Consider the following 19,555-nt stretch of genomic DNA (forward strand, 5'->3'; position numbering starts at 1 on the left):
AATCTGGTGTAGCTGTGGTTTTTGTTCTTCCTGGGAGGGGGAGAGCCTGTTTCTCTGTTTTCTGTGAGTCGTGCTATTTTTGCCTCAGAGTTGATGGATACTTTCCTAGATTTAGTCCTTTTCTCTACTTTCCGAACATTTCCATTTAGAATTACTTTTGTGCTTACGGCGAGGCTGAAAGACACGTTTGTTTTGAAGTCTCAAAGTGGACCTGGCGCTCTTCTAGGCGGGACGTGCAACTCACCGAGCAAGCGCTCGCGGCAGCGTCTGGATTTCGTCCTCGAGGGGAGGCCGGGGCCCTGAGGCCAGACCTCGGTCAGCCGGGCCCTGCCGGTTGGGTCCGGGCCCCGGGGACGGCGACCGCGGGCGGGACCCCCAGCACCGCCAGCCCTCACTGGCGTCCTGCAGCTCTGAGAGGGCACTCTGCACCCCCTCCCCCAGCGCCGGAGGCCTCGTCGGGGCGCATCTGAGGTGGGGCCCCCGCGGTCATTACGAGCAGCCGTGGGGGCTGCTCAGGGAGCCTACCTGGTCTGGTGCAGCCGGGGCGGGGCTCCGACCAGTCAGGTGAGGGGGTCGTCTGGGGAGGGGCTAGAGGTGAGCCCGGCGGATACGGGGGCGGGACCGGGCGCGGGAAGGGGGTGGGGTTGGAGGAGAGCGGGGAGCCGGGGGCGGGTCCGGGGTACGTGGGCGGGGCTGGAAGTGGGTGGGGCTGGAAGAGAGCCAGGCCGGTGGGGCTCGAGGGGGCGGGGCGCGGGCGGGGCGGGAAGTGGGCGGGGCGCCGTCGGGAAGGGGGCGGGGCGGGCCGGGAGAGCATTGGTGGGGCAGTCGCGGCCGGGCGCGTGGCCGGGCCGGGGCGATGAGCGGGGCCGGTGCGCGGGGGCTGCGGGTGGACGGGCTGCCCCCGCTGCCCAAGAGCCTGAGCGGGCTGCTGCACTCGGCGTCGGGCGGCGGCGCGGCGGGCGGCTGGCGGCACCTGGAGCGGCTGTACGCGCAGAAGTCGCGCATCCAGGACGAGCTGAGCCGCGGGGGCGCGGGCGCCGGCGGGGCCCGGAGCGCAGCGCTGCCGGCCAAACCTCCAAACCTGGACGCCGCGCTGGCCCTGCTGCGCAAGGAGATGGTAAGGGGGCTCCGCAGGCGGGGCGTGGGGGCGGAGGGTCTCCCTGACCCGGCTCGCCGTCCGGGCAAGTTCGCGGGACCCGAGCTCTGCTCCGGAAGTCCCCGCGCCGACCCTCCCTTCTCTGGTTCTTGTGCCCCAGGAGCTGGCGTGGAAAGACGGGCACTGTCCTCTCAATTACCCCTTTTACTTGTCCTCTGTGTCCGCGATTGGACCCTCACCCAGACAGGGTCCCTACTCTCCGGAGGCAGCTTTGGAGACAGGCTCCCCCCAATCTGGCCCCGGTTGGCTCGGAAACCCGGGGCCGGAGGCGCGGCGTGGGATTCGCCCTTGGCCTCGGTGCGGGAGTGGCTCTCTCATCCCCTCAGAGAGTAACAGATCTCCCGTGTCAGGGAACGGCTTTCCCTGCGCCCAAGGGGTTAAGAGTGGTGTGCGGTGGTGCTTTCCTGTCTGGATGGGGACAGCTGGGTTCGAGCGAGCGTCGATTGGAACAGCCCTCGCCCCTCCCCGGCGCCCCAGGCGGCGCGTGCAGACTCCGGTTACAGCCAGAGCCTCAGGCTCCAGACGGTCGTGCGGGCGGGCGCGCACCTAGCCCCTCTCTGCGTCGGCCCCTGGGGTCCTCCCGTCTGGGCTCCAAACAATGGGGCTTAGTCTTCGTCAGTCCTAGGGAAGTACATTAGGTGCTTCTGGACCAAGACGCACGATTTAGGGCAACGCCAAAAGCAGGGCAAGGACAGAGATTTAGGTGTTATCGAGCCTTTCCCAGCTCTCTCCACCCGGCTTAGGCCAGAAGAAAACAGAAAAACTGCGTCCTTTGAACACCCTCTCGCTGGCTGCGATCCCCGCCCCCTCCGTCCCCCGCGCCCCCGCCGGCCGCCCCTCCCTTTGGGATCTGCCCGTTCCCTTCCCCTGGTACCGGTTCTTTACCTCTCCCAGTACAGGTAAATACTTCATTAAGGAAATCCAACGTGTGAAAGCCGTTTCGCCCCCAAGAATAAATTTGCCAAAAGATTCATAATGGAAATCCTTTAAACAGGCATCTAGTTCATTAAAGACATCAGTTAGAAAATTCCATTTGGGCATCTTTTTCCCCTGAAGCATATCTGTTCTGAAAACAGAATTAAATCTAGAAAAGCAGTCTTAATACTTCTTAATCAATTAGATACTGTCTTCTCACTCTGTAGCTGGCATTGAAGTGATTTCCAATTCTCTTTGAAAAGATTTTTAAGCTTCTTACAGAATGACTTTAAATTCCAAGCCGACTGTTTTTATTTATGAATAAATATTTATAGACACCAGCAGTGCTGCATTTGAATTAGATAAATTTATGCCTAGTCTGTTTATAGTTTGAACTTAGATATTGCTTAAATACGGGGGTGAAATAGGAAGAGTCCTCCCAGCTTAAGTTCCATACTGGAACTGAGACAGGAAAAGCTCAGGGCCACTCCTTTTGTGACGCTTCTGGTTTATAAACATGCTTTGGAGTCTTGCTGTGGTGGCTTGGGAGTCAACATGCCATTCCCAAAAGTAATTTTCCAGGTCCCTCCTGGTGCCACTCAAGTACAGCCACAACCTTGTAATTATGTCTTGGGCCAGAGCTCTCTCTAAGCCTAGCTATCTGAAGCAGCAGGAAAATAAACAGCCATACTGAGGTCTGTCTGATATTTAGCTGAGATAAAGTTAAGATAGGCTACAGGCCTTGACAAAGTCCCTTTCAAGAAATGTCACAAGGTCTTTGAAAGTATTCTGGTCTTTTGGCTTTTTCAGAGACCTACTCACCTGGGTGGTGGGGGTCTGAGTGGTGACCTGAAGCTGAGGCTCCCTCTGTGAGGGCCTCACAGAGATAAGAGCTGGGAGTTCATTCCTGAATTATTTCCAGGAACAGTTTGTGTTGATCTATTTAATTTGAAGGCCTGAGGTCAAATCTGTGTCAAGGGACAGAACTGGAATTCATGGCCCTTGAATGTGGTTAATCCCTTTTTTAAAAAGTTTCTTGTGAGCAGAGAAAGGGCTGACTTCCAGCAGCGGTGACATGGAGGCGACAGGATTTTAACCAGGGCCAAGGGCCCTAGGATGGGCAGCAGGCAGGCATTGGGAGTGGGCGGCAGCAAGGGGGGCTGGGATGGTGGGCCAAGGGTTGCCAGGGAAGGGGTGAAGCAGGGCAGTGGCACCGAGTTGGACTCTTAGAGATGGATTTGATTGTCGGGTGTAGGAGGGAGAGCTGGACGCGCGGGAGGTGCTAGAGGCTAGCAGGAGGTAGAGCCTCCAGCCAGGTGGGGACCCGTGAGCGGGGAACCTGCAGGAGACGCTCCTCTGAAGCAGATGCTGCAGGATTGCTGACTAAATATTAGAGTTGGGGAAGGTGGTGAGAGGAACCAGAGGTGACTTCACCTTCTCCTGGGACATGCAGTGAAGCAAACCAATTCAAAATTACTCCCAATCCTAGCACCGAGAGATAACCACTGGTAAGATTTGGGGATATTTCCTGTGTAAGCACAATGTAAATGCTTTCTATACATCAGCTTGAAATTTTTCCATGAGATACATACTCAAAGTCTTTTATATTTTTAAAAATCACTCATAATTTAAGTACCTCCCCTGAGGTCATAAATTCAATCAGATGTGTACAGCTCCAAAGGCCTATTTAACTATTGCATTATACTCTCCGCATGCAAGCCTGCACACACATTCATACATTCACATACACACTCATACACACGCTCACACTTACTCATACACATACACACACACACACACCCATTCGTACACACACACAGAGATCACATTATATTGCCTTTCTCGGGGCACATATTGCAAACATCTTCTGGGTCAATATATACTGGGGGTGCCAAAAAATGTGCACATTTTAAGAGATGTTATCTATGTATTACTTTGTGTGTTTTTTTAAAGTTTTAATGAGTGAAGGGGAAGAGGACTTTATTGGGGAACAGTGTGTACTTCCATGAGTTTTCCAAGTCAAATTGTTGTCCTTTCAGTCTTAGTTACAGAGGCCGCAGCTCACTGGCCCATGTGGGAATCGAACCGGCAGCCCCTTTGCCCAGAGCTCGCACTCTAACCAACTGAGCCACCCGTCCACCCTATGTGTTACTGTTTCAAGTTGAATTGAATTACAGTAGCAATGTGTAGTATGACACTGGCTCAAAAGATAGCATTAATCAAATGAATGCTAGTATCATTCATTGTATTACAACTTTAATATAGTTTTTTTCCTTTCTTAAAATGTGTGTACATTTTTCTTGGCATACTCTGTATGTTAGAATGGCTTCAATAACTGCATTGTATGCCTTTATATGGCAGCAACAGCCTTGATAATCCCTCAGTGGAAGTGTGGGGTTTGTTGCACATTCAATGTGGGAGTCAGGAGAAGTGGCGGCTTTCAGCGGGAAGGTGGCTTGCCAGGACATCAGTGGAAGAGTGTTAAACATTTCGGAATGTAGAGTGAGAGGCTGGAGGGGAGAGTTTGGCCTGGAGAGAATGGTTCGAAGGATGGTAAGGGTGGGACCTGGGGAAGCTGGTGTGCAGGGCGTGTGAGGGCAGGGGGAGCCTGTGTGGGTGGAGGGTTCTGTCCCATGATTGGTGACACTCTGCTCTGCTCTGAGAGTCATAGTGTGTACTCCAAGTTTTAGCACTTCCTGTTCCAGTGACCCCTTCTGGAGTTCTGTACCACTGTGATTCCCATCCCATCCCCCAATGGGCCCATTTAGAAAGCTGTGAGGGTCATTCAGATGGTTATTGTTCTATAGACCAGAGAAATGCCATTAAAACGAGAAGCTGAGTTTGTCAGTTTCTTTTTTTAAATATCAGAGAGTATTTTTAGATCATATTCAACGGATGTTTACTGGGTGTATGTTAGGTGTAAAGTACTGGATACAGGGGTGACTAGGAACATTCTAGATGTGAAGGAGCTGACCCCATCTGGTAGACACGGGCATCTCCACAGCAATATGACTGCTGTAGTTTAGACCCTTCTCGTTTTCATGACCGAAGACTCTACCTTAGTAATAGAAACTGCATCTGAACTAGCGAGCTCTTGCGAAGGGACAGTCTTGTTGAACGGCTAGATGCACATACAGAGACGGGACCCGGCTGTTGGGGTTCCAGGAAGGCCACTGTATTGTCCCCCTTCTCCCACCATTTTATTTTTTTTCTACCTTTTGGAACATGGCTTCTAACAGTCTGCACTCGCGGTTTCGCCCTTGCTTCTTAGGTCCAGTCTGTAAATGCTGTGAGGAAGGACTCAAAGTGCCCAGCTTGGGTGGCCTGGCCAGCCTGGGCCAGCGAGTTGTGACCCAGGGCACGATCGTATGTTACTAAAAGGGTGTGACCATGTGGGGGCTGGGGATTCCTCAAAGAAAGGACGGTTTGCAGAGATGGAGTAAGGGGGCTGCTGGACAGCCAAAATACTAGATATCACAGACCTCTTTCTGTATAAAAATACTTTGCCCTGAGCGCTCCACGGTTTGAAAGGGTTTTACCTGCCTAAGCTGAGGCTAGCTTTGCTCACTAAATCTCAGTCAGCGTTTCAAATCCCTGCATGTGGCTGAAGGAGATCTTGACTCTCCATATCCACTGGGCCCCCTGTCTCACCTTTTGTCACGCAGATTTCCACAGACTATCCTGCCCAGAAGCTCCGTGAGGTGAGGTTGGCTCGTCAAGCTAAGATAGCCAAGAGTCACATGAAAGTGGAGAAGCAGAAAAAGGGCCTCAGACGTGAGGCAGGGGTCCGTGGGGGCAGGGGGCGTGGGGGCAGCGTCCCTGGGGATCCGTGGGTTCTGCTTCTCAGATCAGCAGCAGCAGGTTCTCACAGGTCTGCCTCGGAACCTCTTTGACTCAGTTTCTTTTTTTCTTTAGACTATCACTCAGTAGTTTGGGCACCCACCTGTACACGAGTGGGAAGTCATCCACACACAACTTTTTGTTCTTGAACTGAAAAGATTTGGGAGAAGAATTTAATCTGAGGAGAACGTTTGATTTCTGAGACCAACAACACTTATCTGCCCCACGTTTCATGTGAGACAACTAAATGCCTGGTGAGCTTGTGCAGTGAGCTGTACTGCGGGAGCCATGTGTTAGCTTGAATGGCAGACGTCTCCGTGGCATTCAGTCTTCCCCTCCACGTGCCACCAGTGTCTTGGAGAGGAGCTTGTAGTCTTTGAAAGGGTTTGTGGTGAAGGTCCAGCCTCAAATCGGGCCTGTGAAATGCCGTCTGAGATGAGGGCCTTAGCTCGCACTGTGGCCTTCTTGGTTGTCATGGTCACAGGAGCCTGGGGGTGCCCGATGACCTTGAGCCTGCCGAGCTCGTGAAGCCAGCATCAGGACGCTGAACTGGCATTAAATTCTGTGGTATCACTTCGGTAAGCCTGTTCTCTGCGTGAGGCTTAGCTTCCCTGTTGGGAAAATGAGGGTTCAAGCCACGAAGCGTCCTTTTGGCTGTAGCAGTGTGATTCTTTTCCTCTCGTGCCTTTCTGGGTCTTCACAGCTGCCTAGGAGTCAGTCCTGTGGAATCACGTGGGCAGGAGAACAGGCTGTGTGGTGCCCCTGAGGACCCTGCACTGCTGTGCTTGCTGCTGCAAACCCTCTTCATGCAGCTGGAAGCAGAAAAGAAGGAATGGGGCAATTGCTATTCTTGGACGCTGTTTATCAAAAATTAGGCTGTCTGCGATAGTTCTTACAATTTTTAGGCCATAATTACGCTGTACAATACTTGTCCCCATTCCGGTAACCGCCTCCCCCCACACACACAAAAAGAAAACTAAATATATGCAATCGTTTGTGCACGTGAAAACCCTTGTGCGTCTGTGTGGTGGTGGTGGGGCTGGCTATGGGGTCAGCGGTCTGGTTCCACTCACTTCTGATGTCATCTCTGAGGTTCTACCTATAGTCCCAGGATCAGAAGATGTAAAGGACTGAAAGATATTTTTTCATACAACTTTGATATTTACTATCACTGTGTCTACTGAGAGGGACCATAAGTTAATATTTTTCCTAACTCATAAGTATCTACAAATAGCACGCCTTCTACATCCCCCTCCCCTTCTGGTTGAAGATGTCTGTCTGTTAGATGTGTATATGAAAGTGCCCCGTTATTGCTCTTGTGGTCACCTCTTCATTTACAGAGGTGCCTGAATGAGCTGGTGCCCAGGCGTGTTTGCGTGGGAAGAGCTCAGTGATGACCCTGGCTCCGGGCCTGGTCCAGCAGTGCTGGAGAGCTTAGAGGCCAGGTGGGCGAGGACGTCCATGACAGCTGGAGAAGCGGACTGGCCCTTGTGCAGTTCACCCACACCGCGCAGCAGCCGGAAGCTTTGCGTTTAGCGCCTGGAATACCCACCTTACTCCACAGAGACTTCAGACCCCAGTATGAAAAACTAAATTTGTCAGGGTCCTGCGCAGGAAAGCCTGCAGACAGACCACAGAGTCCAAGAACAGGAAACCAGCACTGAGACTGGCTGGGTCAGATATTTGCCCCTCTTGCCCAGCATCATTCTCCAGAGCCCTCACCTGCCATCCTCCCCATTCCCTGCCCACATGCTCCAGATGTTTCCAGATAAGTGGGGAGGGCTCCTTAAGTTGCTCCTTCCCGCCTGTGGCTTGTTCCTTCACAGACACTTGACACAGAGATGTTTATTCTCCATCCAAGAACTTTGGAGACTGAAAAACCCTTAGCCTTCCTTATAGTTCTATAGAAATTTATTAGGAGTGTGGCCATTTCAGTTTTTATGAGCACGTTGTGTTCACTTCCTTGATCGCCCCTAAGAGCTGTGGGCTGGCCTGGTTTTGCAGGTATGAGAATCCTGTCTTTAAGGATGAGGACGGAGGTGCTGACCTTGGGGTGGGGGAGGAGAAGGGAGGGTAACCCCTGTGGACACCAGGCCACCTCAGCCTGGAGTGGCTGAGCAGAAAAAGATTACCGAAATACATATAGAGACTAGAGAACATGGAAAGAGGGTGTTTTATTAGGTTGTTGACTGTGCTTCAAACTGGAGATAAAATAGCCAAGTTCAACGCAGTTAAAGAGAAATGCAAGGAGTTTAACATTCTTATACCCACAGATATGCAAATCAAAGCAGTAAAGTCTCATGTTTTACCTAAATGTTTTAGAGCAGAGATTTAAAAGAATGATCATAATGATGGTGAAATAATTTTATTTAGGGAAATACACACCGTAAAACAGAATGGACGCCAACCACTTTCTGTTGCTTATTATGTCAGTTGTCTGAAAACACTAGGTGCTGATAGGAAATTTTCTATACATTGTCCAAGAAAGGGCTTTCTGATTTTAGCTTCAGGTTATCTTTCTTAACTGCACCTGCTCCTACACGGAGGGAATCTCGATTAATTGGAGATCATTCAAGAAGATGACAGAACACAAGCTAACCTTCAACTGTCATTAGAAGTCGTGTTTTTACCTCCCGTCCCCCCTGATTTTCAGCATCAGCTGCATCCATGTCAGCGTTCGTCGTCTTGGGTCCTGAACCTTTGGGCCTTGGATGAATGGTCTGTTGTCTGTGGCCCCAGGACCGGGGAGGGACTGGAAGGAAGGCATCCATTCCTCTTCTCCGCTGCAATTTCATTTATGCTACAAATAGTCACACAAGTGAATAGCAACACTTGTACCTGGATGTGTACTTCAGTCATACATAACAGAGTTGTGTAATATGTAGTACTGACGGAGTACTGCATGACTGCTGAAAAGACTGTACCACTGTATATGCAGACACAGATGTTCACAGTATAAAGTTACAAAACATATATATGGAAGTGGTAGCTGAAAAACAAATTGGATATGCATAGTGTCTTGAGGGATAGATCCAAAGGCTAAAAGTGGAAATCTTTAGAACAGTGGTTCTTAAAGTATGGTCTGGGACACCTAGGGGTCCCCAGATTCTTTTGGGGGTCCATAATTATGTGGTGGTCATATTGACAAATATGACTTTTAAAATATTACCTAAGGAAATGTATCAACCTTTGGAAGATATGAATAATTCAGTGAATCAATTTTCCACGTTTTTCTTATAACTAATGCTTGATGTTAAAGTCATGCATGGTTAAAAGACCCATCCAGAGGGCAAGGCTGATGGATTTTATTGTAACAGAGTATGAAAAGTTCACTGGCATAATTTTAAGTCCCACACTGCAGCCAACTAAAGGGGAGTGTCGAAGAAGAGTACCCACAATTATCTGAAAGGCTCCTTCTTTCCCCATTACATATCTGTGTGAGGCCAAGTTTTCTTCAATCAAAATGTCACAAAAGATCAAATGTAGAAGCAGATAAGGCAGATGTTAAAAAAGATTTACAAAATGTGATTCTTCCTAAAAATTTTATTTATGTTCATTTTTAAGAGTAAAGGGGTCCCATGACCAAAATGTTTGAAGATTGTGGCTTTAGAAAGTGGAATTAGGAAAGACTGGTTTATGTAATTATGAACCATTGATTTCTTAATACATTAGAATGTTTTTACACCCAAGGGAAAAGTAAAAGGATTGTGCAAAGACATTTCTTAAAGAAAATGGTCAATTCCTTTTCTTCATCTATGCCTAGGGCCGGACAAGAGGAAATGGGCTGAATTGGTACTAAGGTTAGTTAAGTAGCAGAATGGGCTCTCAGGGTGGATGCCTTCAGGGTAAGCAGAAAAGCCAACCCAAACTGCCTTACCTAGTAGAGGGATTTGTGGAAAGGTGTAGAGGTGGGGCGAGCTTTGTGTCTGGCTGAATCTGGGGCACAGTCATGCAAGCTGGTCTGTTTTCTGCCTCAGAATCACCGTGGCTCTTCAGAGTCTAGTCCTCAGCTTGGTGAATCTAAAGTGTTTATGGGAGATGAAGCTGGTCTGATGGCACCAATGCATTTCCGCCCTGGGGAGGAGACCACATGATGGATGGGAACTGTGCCTCAGGGAGCACAGAACCACAGCTCACAGGGGAGCGGAGGCCCTGGCAGGGAGGGGCATGTCTGGCAGCTTGGGAGCTGGGTTAACAGCCCCTGCCCCGAGATCCACACTGCTGCAGTCTTTGCTTTGCTTTTCCTTTTCTAAACAGTATGCAGGTCAGTGTCCTTCTGTCAACACATCCTTTATCCAGAAATCAGGTTACGATCCATTAGGTCACTGCTTCCTTCATTATGTTCCAGTCCTGCAGACTTAAACTACACAGCTCAATTAGATTTCAGGCATTTACCAAGTCTCGTCTGAAATAAATTTACAAGCATCCGTAGATGCTTCTCCTTTACGTTTTGAAAAGATAATTTTGTCAAAGTCCTCTCATTGTAAGTTAATACATATTCATGACAGAGTCTAGAAAATTCAGAAAAGACAAAAAAACCCACTGAAAATCACCTGTGATCTCAGCCTGTTGCTAGCCCACAGCTGGCAGTGTGGTGTCTTCCTTCTGCTGTTGTCTGCTCAGGCCGTGCAGGCTGGTGGTCACAGCACCAGCCCTGCAGCCCTGCAGACCCGGCCAGCTCCCTGCTCTGCCACTGGCTGCCACCTTCCGGGGCTTCATTTGCTCATCAACAGAATCAACACCTCCCTCACAGGAGAAGGCCGAGGCTTACATATTTCAGGAGGAATATGTACAGCCCAGTTCTTCTCTGCAATCAATCCCTAGAAGTGAACTAGTTAGCTGACTAAAAGTTATGCAGTATTTTAAGGCTTTTGGTAGACATTGCCCGTTAGTCCTCCAGATTTTATAAGCTTGCAGTCTTGCTAGCAGTGTACATCCATTTTATTATACTTTTTGTTATTACTACGTAGTTTTAGAAATTACGAGTATCATGATTGCTGGGAAGAAATTAAGCAGTACAGTAAGAAGTTCTGCTAACATTTTGTCTTCCAGTCAGAAGCTTACAGATGTGTGTGCATATACGTACAAAGTGAGATCCTACTAGACATACTGTTCTGAAACTTGGAACTTTTGTGCTGAACAGTTCATGTTGGTCACTGTTCTACTCTAATACATGCAGAACTGCTCGTTCTTTTAAACGACTGCCTGGTTTTTATCGTGTGACTCCGCCATACTGTCTTACACCAAGTTGCTATCACCCATTATGTTTTGATGTGAACTCTCACACAACAAACGTTTTCTGCATCTGTCCCCTTATTTCAGGACCCTATGCTATAGGTCCTATCCTCCGGCTTAGCTGTACATCCCCCCGCCCCATGGGAGGGGGCACTTTTCATCTCAGGTGGAGGAATTGCAGTGATAGGAGACAGTGGACAGGGGTAGGGTGAGGGGTGTCACTTCAGAGTCCATCCCAGTGGCATTTGCTGAGAAGAACCCGTCTCAGCACCACGACTGGCTCCCTCCCCAGCCCGACCCACAGCCCCTGCTCAGTATGGAGCCAGGCACTGATAATTCATGTCCTGTCTGTTGGTTTTGCTTTCTACTCACTGCTGTATTTGGGAAGAAGTTGCTTTTGTTTATGTCTCTTAAACATGCTAGTGAATTACTGCAACTTTTATTTTTAGTTTCTTAAATAAAACAGACTTTAGTACAAGTTTTTATTTCTAAAAAATATCCTAAGCTTTTTTCTGATACTTTGCTTTGAATCAACAAACATTTCACTTGAAAAGTTCCTTTCATCTTCTAAGCCTTGTGTCCTACAGGTAATGTTTCTATTGTAATTTTTTAAAGTTAGGAAGAAGTCCCTCCCCACCAAAGATGTTCAGAGACTGAGTGATGCGAAACTCAGCTGGGAGCCCCCGCCCTGGGTGAGGTGGACTTCACAAGCCAGCCTTCTGTGCATTTCTGAAGCATGGCAAGGGTGGTTCGGGATTGTTTATGTTGTGGGTTGGTGAGCATCTGCGAGTGCTGCTGGCGGGTACAGGGGGCTCTGCGGGGAACGAGAAGGAAAGGATCAGGAAGGAAGCAGGAAGCCTGGGCAGAGAGAGGAAGGAACCATGTCAGCAGTTGAAGGCAGTGGAAACGTGTGGCTTGTTCTTCTCTTGAAGGTCTAGAATGAGGGCTACAGTGACAGGGTCTTAGAAAGCTGTGCTGTCCTTAAATGAGCCTGTCTGAATTTTTTAAAGGTGTAATTTCAAAAACAGCTGTATCTTCTGAATCCAGCTGTGAATTCCAGGGGTCAGCTGTCCTTCAGGGACCTGTGGGAACACATCCGTGAGATGACAGGCTTCCGGTGCTGGCAGAATGGAGACAATGGCGGGTGGGTAGCTAGCTTGCGTACATACACTTTTTTCTGGAAGAATGAGTTCTCGTTCACGGGGGATTTAATTGTATTATCTCTTGGACAGTCCCCTTCCCACGTCTCCAGACCCTCATACTTCAGTGTGGAGAGACTGATTTCTGGGGACGACTGTTGTCTCTCCCAGCGCACACCGCTTGCGCCTGACCTTGTCACGGCACTCAGAAAAACTTGGTTTTGCATCTTCTGCTTCTGTCAGGCAAGACGTGAGTGTTGTGTGTGTTTTTTTTTTTTTTAATGACGTGGTGAAAACTGTGCAGAGTGAGGCTTCCTCAGGGCACCTTGGGGCGCTCGGGACACAAAGGGCTACCTGTTCAGCCCTGCTGCCTTCGGGGCTCTCCGGAATGGAGCGAGGGGCCCACTGACGCAGGCTGCTTCTGGGTGGGACCTTAGGTCTCTCCAGGGAGTGCTCCCACCCAGTGCCTGCTCTGCAAGGCTCTGTGCTGGTGCCGAGGGATGGGAAGGAGCTGGGTCACTGCCTCACGGGCCTGTCCTCCATTAGGAGAAAGGAGAGCTGTGCGTGTCATTAGTGTGAGGCAGAGGACAATAAATGCCACAAGACCCGACAGAGGCGAGGGAAAAGCGAGGGATGCGGGCGGAGCCAATCAGTCTAAAGGCTGGAGGAGACGCTGGCGTGGGCCAGGTGAGCCAGGAGCAGGGCTTTAACCGACGCGGTGGGGACAAGTGGGGGACAGTTTGGGTGCCACCTGACCGTTGCCTGAGGTGCAGGTAGAGCAGATTATGGAATGCTGCCTAGGGGTTTTCAGCTTCCTGTACAAGACTCAAGTGCTAGTGTGTAAACAAGCACAGCCCAGGCACAGGTGTCCTGGTGGCAAGCAGGGTTATGCAGGACCTACGTGTCCTCACGGCTCATTTGGAGGGTGTCTGTTACATGAGAAGAGGGCCGGTGCTGAGGAAAGCAGGGAAGCTGGGGCGTGTGTAGGCGTGTGTGCACGTGTATGTGCTTAAAGCCTGTTCAATGAGTTGACACCCTTGGCATGTGTTGGCTTGGGTAACAGGTGCGTGTGCCGGACGGGCTGACTTCCCAGGTGGGTCAGACCTCCGTTTCTAGGCCAGCATTCTACCCGATGACAAGGCAGCTTTGTGAGTCATCGGCTGCTGCAGAGCAGAAACATCCAGGACAGGATCCCACACCGGCCGGGCATGTCCTGCTAGGCCAGGGACACCTGGAAGTGGCCCCTAAGGAGAGAAGCCTGGGACCGAGGCACTGGGAAGTCCGGGCCTCTGAAACCCGGCCAGGGTCGCAGAGCCGGCTCCTGCTTCCACCCTTGCCTGACCACGCTGGCCGTCTTCTACCGAAGATGACTGCTGCCTTCGCTTCGTGTCGGTATTGACTGGTGGAGGTAGGGGCAGGGTGGCACACGACGCACGGTCATTATGGAGCCCTGCTGCCCGGTGTGCCCTGTACCTGCCTTTCCTTCCCAGGCGAGATTCCGCAGACTAGCAGAGTGGAGAAGAGTAACGAAAACAGCGCCAGAGGTAGCAGCAGCTGTCGCTTTTCCTAGGAGCTGGACAATTTGTCCATGTCGCTCAACTGGGGGTGGCAGAGCCAGCATTTCAACTCAGGCAGGCACTCTCCGTGCTGCTCTGCCTGACTGGCCTGAAATAAGCATAAGTGGCCTGGGAGAGGCAGAAAGATACTTGTGTCAACACTGTTCTTCCCTGGAACTGGACCTCAGAATCATCTGGGTGACTTTTAAAACGCAGGTGTCAGGGACCCATTTTCCTCCTGACAGATACACACGCGGCATACTCACACTCTAACCAGGGCAAGGAGCAATGGTGTCACCCTAGGGTGTGGCACTGTGACAGTCTGAGCATCTCTTGCCTCACCTGTAGCTTACCTGGTCAGCTACTTTTGAGAGCAGGAGCCGGGTCTGCCCTCTGACAGCTCAGGAAACTCCCAGACGGGTGCCATTTAGGACAGAGTCAGGCGTTCACTACACACTCACAAAGGGCTTGAGATAGCTCTACGTTATCCCCTCCACGTCCCTCATTTTATAGGCAGGGTGAGGGCAGGGGCCTCCATAAAGCCATTGGAAGTGGCAGAGCTGGCTGGGCCTGGAGGCCAGGCCCCTGGCTCGTGGTGAGGTCTCTTCCTGAGAAAAGCTCATTTTAGAAGTTCCAAGGTAGAAGGAATTCTAGAATAATGGGAATTGCTGTGGAAACAAGAGAACTTGCCTCTTGATCTGGAAGTCTTCCCTTGAGCGTCTTGGCAAAATGTGCTAAGTAAATGTGACCTGGTTCCTGTGTTACGGTATGTGTCGCTATAGTGGGAAGGTAGCCAGCATTTGCTGGGTGACTCACGGTAGCTGAGGGGTGTGAAGAATACCCTGGAATTTAACAGCCAATCTTGGGACAACATAAACGTTTCTTTCTGGACCCCAGCTTCACTTGTGTAAAAGTCAGACTGTTATGAGGAGCAAAAGCTCCTATCTGGGTGTGACTTAGAAAAACTGAAACCTCTAACCTGTCTCTGTGTTTTTCTGTGCACACATTGCCATGCATTTTTGGCGCTTTAGCCCAGGCCTTGGTACAAGAGTCATTCAATTACTGCTTATTAAAATGGATCGATATTTCACTTACTCCCCTCAGGATCCCCATCAGAGAAATTATTATTCCATTCTGTCACCACCAAGGCATAGAGATGATACATGACCTGATCGAGCGTCTAGAAGCACAAGGCGGGTCTCTTGGCATCTCGTTTGGAGTTTCTCCCCAGCAGCATTGCTCAAGGTCACTGTCACCAGTGGCCCCGGACTTACTGAATCAGCATCTGTGTGGTTAACAGGAACGCCAGGTGATTCTCACACACATGAAAGTGTCAGATGCTCTGGGTTAGGCTGCATTTCCAGGTGGATTAACCCTTTGAGATTGATAAAAATGATGTATTTTTTTGTCCTATATTTTTCCGTGGGATGGGCTTTGGGGAAGGGAGGAACTTGAAGAGAAACAAAGATATAACTTTGAAATGTTCATTATTCTATCACCACTGGTGGAAATAGTTCCCAGGAGACTCTTTGAGGCCCAGTCTTGCGAGGCACAGTCAATGGCTTGCTCTGGCAACTGATCCCAGCACCGTCTCGGTTGGGGTCAGACTGATCCAGTCGGGAGGAGAGGGAATCAGACCACCTCTCTTGAGAGCTTACAGGTTGAGCTGGTCAGAGGGTGGGTGCTCCAGGGGCCAGTATGTGACACTGAACCGTGCGCTCCTGTCACTTGAAAGAGGACTGTGTTGTTTCAGGGAGCTGAGAATGACAGGGTTAGCAAGGAAGGCACATGTGGGTCGTCTCTGAATCTGGTCATAGCAAGAGGAAATGACACACTTATGTCTTGGTATCCAGAACGAAACCAGCCGGAGCTACCAGAATGTGCAGTGCTGTTGCTTGGCGGGTGTGCCGGCTGAATGCTGGGGAGATTCTGCCCATCCCCTCAGGGGTGACCCTTCCCTGACACTCTGAGTAATGTCTGAGGTGTGGGTATCCCACAATTCAGGCTGTCTCAAAACTGGAAAGCCAAAGCATGTGAGTGACGCCCCGAGTCGCTGGCTATGCAGAAGGAATGTGCTGGCACGAGCAGATGGCTGGCGGAGTGTTCCACCGAAATGAGACTCCAGGGCTGACTTCTTGTTTTTACCTCCCACCCTCCCCTCAAGGTTGGCCTCCGACAGCTGGACATGTCCTTGCTCTGCCAACTGTACAGCCTGTATGAGTCCATTCAGGAGTACAAGGGAGCCTGCCAGGCAGCAGCCAGCCCCGATGGCACTTACGCTCTGGAGAATGGCTTCTTCGATGACGACGAGGAGGACTTCCAGGAGCAGGACCCCCTCCATGACGGGAGGGAACGCGGCCCTCCGAAGGACCTGTCACTGCCTGCACCCCCCCTCTCCAGCAGCGACTGGATTCTGGAGTTCATCTAGACGGTCTCTGGAGGAAGGTGACTCTTACTACCAACACACTGTCAGCATTTGCCTTCCCTCTTGCAAGAAGGCTCCTCTGCTCATGGGGGGTGGTTCCCAGGCTTACGGGACCAGTGCTGCCAGTTTAATTTGTAGGCAGGGAGAGCTGCACGGACACCCGGTGGCAGTGTGTTTGGATGGCCGAGTTTCTGCTTAGGTGCACAGCAGTATTCTGACACCCTGGTACCGATGACTCATAGAGACAATATGACAAGAGAATCCTGGAGAAGATCCTCGTAGGAATTTCCTGCGAGACGACTTCTAGTTCGTTCCTTCTCGACAGCTGGAAGACGATTGCCACTGTCTTTGTTGCAGGGTTTGCCTCCATTTGAAATGTGTCAAAGCTAACGTTTCATGGCTCCCTTCCTTAGTACCTTCTTCAGCCTTGCTTGCTTTTTCATGAGCTTTTGAGCCTCTTGGTTGAGCTTTATTTATTAGTAAGCTGCATCACCAACTGTCCAGGTGACTCCATGTAAGCTCTGTACTGAAAAGGCAAACATTTCAGGTTACACCAATCAAGTGCGTTCTCTGAACCTGACAAAACAACGTGTATCATTCCTTGCTCATCATATAGAGGAGGAAGGAAGAGCATGCGAAGATATGTCGATTGGGAAAGAAACTGGGCCAGCTCATGTTTTGTATCATTCACTGTACGGTGGCAAACGTCTTTGTTTCTAAAGATTCTGAATGTAAACTAGTATGTTAGAAAGTGAGTCTCCCGCCTTCACTCAAAACAGTGATCACCTTAAGCCTTAATATATTTATTAAAATCCTTGATGAACACTTTATACCTTGTGGGTCAAAAATGAGGATAAAATGCTAAACTCCCTGTCTGTAGCTGTGTATTATTTTGGTCTGAATTCAGAATCATCAACTTTCATACCTTGAATGCATTGAATATAATCAAACACTGAAAGAAAATTAGTTTTTTTAATTTATTTTTTCAATTACAGTTGACATATTATATTAGTTTCAGGTGTACAACATAGCAATTAGACATTTATATACCTTATGAAGTGATCACCCTATAAATAAAGTACCTATCTGACACCACACATAGTTATTACAATATTATTGACGATATTCCTATGCTGTACTTTATATCCCCATGACTATTTTCTAACTACCTATTTGTGTCTCTTAATTCCTTTGTCGTTTTCACCCATCTCCCCAATCCTCCTCCCATTTGGCAACCATGAAAATGTTCTCTGTATCTGAATTTGTTTCTGTTTTGTTTGTTTATTTTGTTCTTTAGATTCCACATATAAGTGAGACTTCAGGGCTGATTTCTTGCCATATGGTATGTGTCTTTCCCTGTGTGACTTCACTCAGTATAATACATTTTCTGTCCATCCATGTTATTGCAGTTGGCAAGATTTTCTTTTTTATGGCTGGGTAATATTCCATTATGTATATGTACCACCTCCTCTTTATCCATTCATCCATTGATGGACACCCAGGCTGCCTCCATATCTTGGCTATTGTAAATAATTCAGCAATGAATATATGGGTGCACATGTACCTTCAAAGTAGTATTTTGGGTTTCTTCAGATAAATATCCAGAATTGGGATTACTGGGTCCTTCTTGGTCTCTCGTTATAGCCTTTGTTTTAAAGTCTATTTTGTCTAGTATAAGTATTATTACCCCAGCTTTTTTTGTTCTTTGTTTCCATTTTCATGAAATATCTTTTCTCTATCCCTTTACTTTCAGTCTATGTGTATCTTTCTATCTGAAGTGGGTCTCTTGTAGATAGCATATGTAAGGATTTTGTTTCGTTATCCATTTAGCCACCCTATGTCTTTTTTTTTTTTAAATAGGCAACAGATTTGTTTTGTTGTTTTTAATTTTATTGGGTAACTGTGTTTTTTCCAGGACCATCAGCTCCAAGTCAAGTCATTGTCCTTCAGTCTCATTGTGGAGGGCGCAGCTCACTGGCCCATGTGGGAATCGAACTGGCAGCCCTGTTGTTAAGACCACGTGCTGTAACCAACTGAGCTAACCCACCGTCCCCACCCTATGTCTTTTGATTGGAGCATTTAATCCATTTACATTTAAAATAATTATTGATGTAGTCATTGACATTTTATTATATATATTCCTCTTCCTTTCCTCTTCCTCCTCCTTTCCTCTTCCTTTCCTCTTCCTCTTCTCTTCTTCTTCTTCTTCTTCTTCTCTTTAACATTTTGTGTAATACTGGTTTAGTGGTGATGAATCCTTTAGCTTTTTCCTGTCTTGGAAGCTCCTTTTCTGCCCTTCAATTCTAAATGATAGCCTTGCTGGGTAGAATAACCTTGGTTGTAGGTCGTTGCTTTACATCATGTTGAATATTTTGTGCCAATCCCTTCTGGTCTGTGAAGTTTCTGTTGAGAAATCAGCTGGCAGTCTTATAGGAGCTCCTTTGTAAGTCATCAACTGCTTTTCTCTTGCTGCTTTAAGATTCTTTCTTTGTCTTTAATTTTTGGCATTTTAATTATGATGTTTCTTTGAGTTCATCTTGATTGGGACTGTTTGTGCTTCATGGGCTTGTGTGTTTATTTCCTTTGCCAAGTTAGGAAAGTTTTTAGTCATTATTTCTTCAAATAGGTTTTCAATTCCTTGCTCTCTCTCTTCTCCTTCTGGTACCCTTATGATGTGAATATTGATATGCTTGATGTTGTCCCAGAGGCCCTTTAAACTCTCCTCATTTGTTTGGATTCTTTTTGTTTGTTTGTTTTTGCTGTTCTGACTGGGTGTTTTCTGCTACCTTATCTTCTAAATTGCTGATTAGATTTTCTGTTTCATCTAATCTGTTAATTTCCACTAATGTGTTCTTCATTTCAATTATTGTATTCTTCATTTCTGACTGGTTCTTTTTCATGTTTTCTATCTCCCATTTTTTTCCTACCTCTTTGTTGAAGTTCTCCCTGAGTTCATTGAGCATCCTCATAACCGGTGTTTTGAACTCTGCCTCTGGTAGATTGCTTGTCTCCATTTTGTTTAATTCTTTTTCTGCAGTTTTGTTCTCTTCTTTCATTTGGGACATGTTTCTTTGTCTCCCCATTTTGGCTGCCTCTCTGTGTTTGTTTCCATGTGTTAGGTAGGGCTGCTATGTCTCCCAATCTTAGTAGAGTGGCCGTATGTAGTAGGTGTCCTGTGAAGCCCAGTGGTGCAGTCTCCCTGGTCACCTGAGCGGGGTGCTACAGGTATGTCCCTTGTGTGGGTTGTGTGTGTCTTCCTGTTGTAGTTGAGCCTTGGTTGCTGTTTGGA

The 19,555-nt window shown here is 48.6% G+C and overlaps 1 protein-coding gene across 1 annotated transcript; it reads left to right on the plus strand.

Moving 5' to 3' along the window:
- The first annotated feature begins 811 nt into the window (after window positions 1–811).
- FAM89A (family with sequence similarity 89 member A) lies at window positions 812–17,363 on the plus strand. Its single transcript, XM_081039415.1, has 2 exons — window positions 812–1,117; window positions 16,006–17,363. The coding sequence occupies exons 1-2, from the start codon at window positions 857–859 to the stop codon at window positions 16,267–16,269; spliced, it is 525 nt and encodes a 174-aa protein (XP_080895541.1). The 5' UTR covers window positions 812–856; the 3' UTR covers window positions 16,270–17,363.
- Window positions 17,364–19,555: the final 2,192 nt, after the last annotated feature.

The sequence above is a fragment of the Rhinolophus hipposideros genome (assembly GCF_964194185.1).
Source record: "Rhinolophus hipposideros genome assembly, chromosome: 26".
Classification (NCBI taxonomy): Eukaryota; Metazoa; Chordata; class Mammalia; order Chiroptera; family Rhinolophidae; genus Rhinolophus; species Rhinolophus hipposideros.

Excerpts from the sequence above, each read along its gene's own strand:
- FAM89A (XM_081039415.1), top strand. The coding sequence starts at position 857 with ATGAGCGGGGCCGGTGCGCGGGGGCTGCGGGTGGACGGGCTGCCCCCG. Across the intron at positions 1,118-16,005 it reads CCCTGCTGCGCAAGGAGATG|GTTGGCCTCCGACAGCTGGA; the intron begins GTAAGGGGGCTC and ends CCTCCCCTCAAG.